The 2,628-nt window shown below is 36.2% G+C and overlaps 1 protein-coding gene across 1 annotated transcript; it reads left to right on the plus strand.

Annotated features, from left to right (window-relative positions):
- Positions 1 to 520: 520 nt before the first annotated feature.
- LOC145062842 (B-box zinc finger protein 22-like) lies at positions 521 to 2,395 on the plus strand. Its single transcript, XM_079010432.1, has 3 exons — positions 521 to 847; positions 1,375 to 1,761; positions 1,860 to 2,395. The coding sequence occupies exons 1-3, from the start codon at positions 665 to 667 to the stop codon at positions 2,055 to 2,057; spliced, it is 768 nt and encodes a 255-aa protein (XP_078866558.1). The 5' UTR covers positions 521 to 664; the 3' UTR covers positions 2,058 to 2,395.
- The last annotated feature ends 233 nt before the right edge of the window (positions 2,396 to 2,628 follow it).

Genomic DNA, 2,628 nt, shown 5'->3' on the forward strand with positions numbered 1-2,628 from the left:
TTATTTTTTTTAAATGTTTTCGGTTTAAGAGTAGGATCTTACAAAAATCTTACCAGATTTTTTTTGACATATCTAGGCGCGTCGTGGTTCAAAATGCGGCGATATCTATAAAAAGGCGGTGTTTATTGCGGTCGACATCAACCAATCGGCTCACCGCCTAAGCCTAAATGACTCGGTCATGTATGTCTAAAACATAGCCCAACCTAAAAAATGATCAATGTTTCCAAAATTAGCCGCTTTTGGGATTGGTCCTTGCGGCATTGGAACTTGTTCACAAGCCACATAATTTGGGCTACCCATACTTCCACACATGCATCCCGCCGCGTGTCTAACCGCTTCAACTGCATCAACCCAAAAATCATTATAATTTTAACGCACAAATTTTCTATTGATTTAATTAAATTAAAAAACATAGTATATCGTTTTAATTTAACTTTATTAAAATTAACGTGACTAGTCACTGTAGTACACATCAAACAGCCCATACTCCTTTTTTAAATGCGAATCAGCACATGTTCTCATTAAACCCCCCACTTGATGCTTCATACCCTTCCTCTTTCGTTTCATTCTCTTAAACCATACCTCCTTGCCTTCATCTCATCAGCTGTTTACAAATACAGAGAGAAGATAAGAACCGAATGTTTTGGTGAGACAATCCGACGAGATGAAGATTCAGTGCAACGTATGTGAGATGGCGGAGGCGACGGTGCTTTGTTGCGCCGACGAGGCGGCTCTATGTTGGAGTTGCGATGAGAAGATTCACGCTGCCAATAAGCTTGCCAGTAAGCATCAGAGGGTTCTTCTTTCAAATTCTAATTCTCAGATGCCTAAGTGTGATATCTGCCAGGTATAATAATCAATCATACACATGTATATATATATATTTTTCTCTCACGTGTTTTCCTTTTAACTTGAAGATTTTGATTACTTAATTGAAATTTGTATGTGCGTTGAATCGCTTCTGGTTAGCAATTGGTTGTTGATTGAGCTATTTATGTGATTTATTGAGATTCAGTTCTAAAAGGAACTGTTATGATAAACTGGATGTATCATTTAGCTTGTGTTTTCTCTGATAGAGCGATGAGGTTTTTTTGTTTAGTTATCTCTACGCTCTGTGATCGTGTATTCTATTCTCTTTCTATATGCGCTTTAATCTCGTTAAGAAATGAAAACTGATATTGATCGCCTGATAGTTGATACTAATTTTAATACTACCTATGGCATCAATTTCCACAGTTGAATTTTGATACTAATTTGAAAATTCTATAGAAAAACCTGATTCATGAAATGCTATATTTTCGAATTCAAGGTGTTTAGGTAAAATAGGTAATTCAAGGTATTTAGATTTTGACAGCAGATGATATTATTATACAGGAAACAGTTGGTTACTTCTTTTGTCTGGAAGATAGGGCTTTACTATGCAGAAAATGTGATGTTGCAATACATACAGTCAACACTTTTGTTTCATCACACCAGAGGTTTCTGCTTACTGGAGTGAAAGTAGGACAAGAAGCTACAGAACATGGTGCACCATTGACTTCCAGGAAGTCAACCATCACCAAAACTACTCTCCCTTTGTCTCCAACTGACGAATACAACAATCTGCCTCCAGTCCAAACTGCTGAAACTGACTATTTTACCCCTAATCCTAGTTTGCCTCCTGTTGTAGGTTCTTCACCTGATGGTTTTCAAGAATGGCAGCTTGATGATTATCTTAGGGTTCTTACTGATATTAACTGCATCGATAATGTCCCCTCCAAGGTAAACACACCACCTTTCTGTAAATCACTTCATGTTTTAACTATAAACTTTCATGTTACTTACTTTGTTTAATGTAACCACTGATGGAATGGTGTTAGGTTAATGATGGGAACTGTTCACCAATTCTAAAACGAATGGAGGCAGAATTAGATGAAGGTTTAGGTCAGGTGCCCGATGCATCTTGGGCAGTTCCACAAATGTGGCCCAAAAATAACGATCATCATCATCATCCCCACCATGTGCCAGATGTATGCTACACACATGTGCCAGATGTAAATCTATATCGTTCCTATTAAAAAGTACAAGTAAGCCTAAAAAGGAGGAGACATTTATAATAAGTCGTCCTTTTCTTGTGGTCCTTTGGTATTTGTACCATTTGGTGCATTTTTGAAAGGACAGTGTTTTGTTTTCGTAATACAGGAATGATAGTGTTAACTGTTAGTTGTTAGCTTTAAGTTCACGTTGTTCTGTGTGATGTTTGTAGTCTATAGAATTTGTTACAAAAATGAAAAGTGTATGAGTGGTGTACTGAGTGCCTCTGCTTTTTGCAATATGTTCCTGAAGTTATCACTTGTAGAGCATGAAGATAAATGTACACTTGCTTTAAGGTTAAAGAGATGATATTGTATTGTTATATGTAGGTAGCTTTTCATTTTGACAGGTTTGGTAAAAATAATTCCAATTCAGAATTATGTCTTCTTTAGTTTTTAAAAGAATTAGTCAAAAAATTTAAGGTGATTCCTCCAAAAACCACTTGTTTTCTAATGAGACGCACCCAAAATTTATTGTGGAATCACTGTTCACTGTGAAACAGAAAAATACTCTGTATACTGATAAATTGTTCCTTGTATTGTGAAAATTTTCATA

This window comes from Lactuca serriola, chromosome 7, assembly GCF_051521515.1.
Source record: "Lactuca serriola cultivar US96UC23 chromosome 7, Lser_US96UC23_V15, whole genome shotgun sequence".
Classification (NCBI taxonomy): domain Eukaryota; kingdom Viridiplantae; phylum Streptophyta; class Magnoliopsida; order Asterales; family Asteraceae; genus Lactuca; species Lactuca serriola.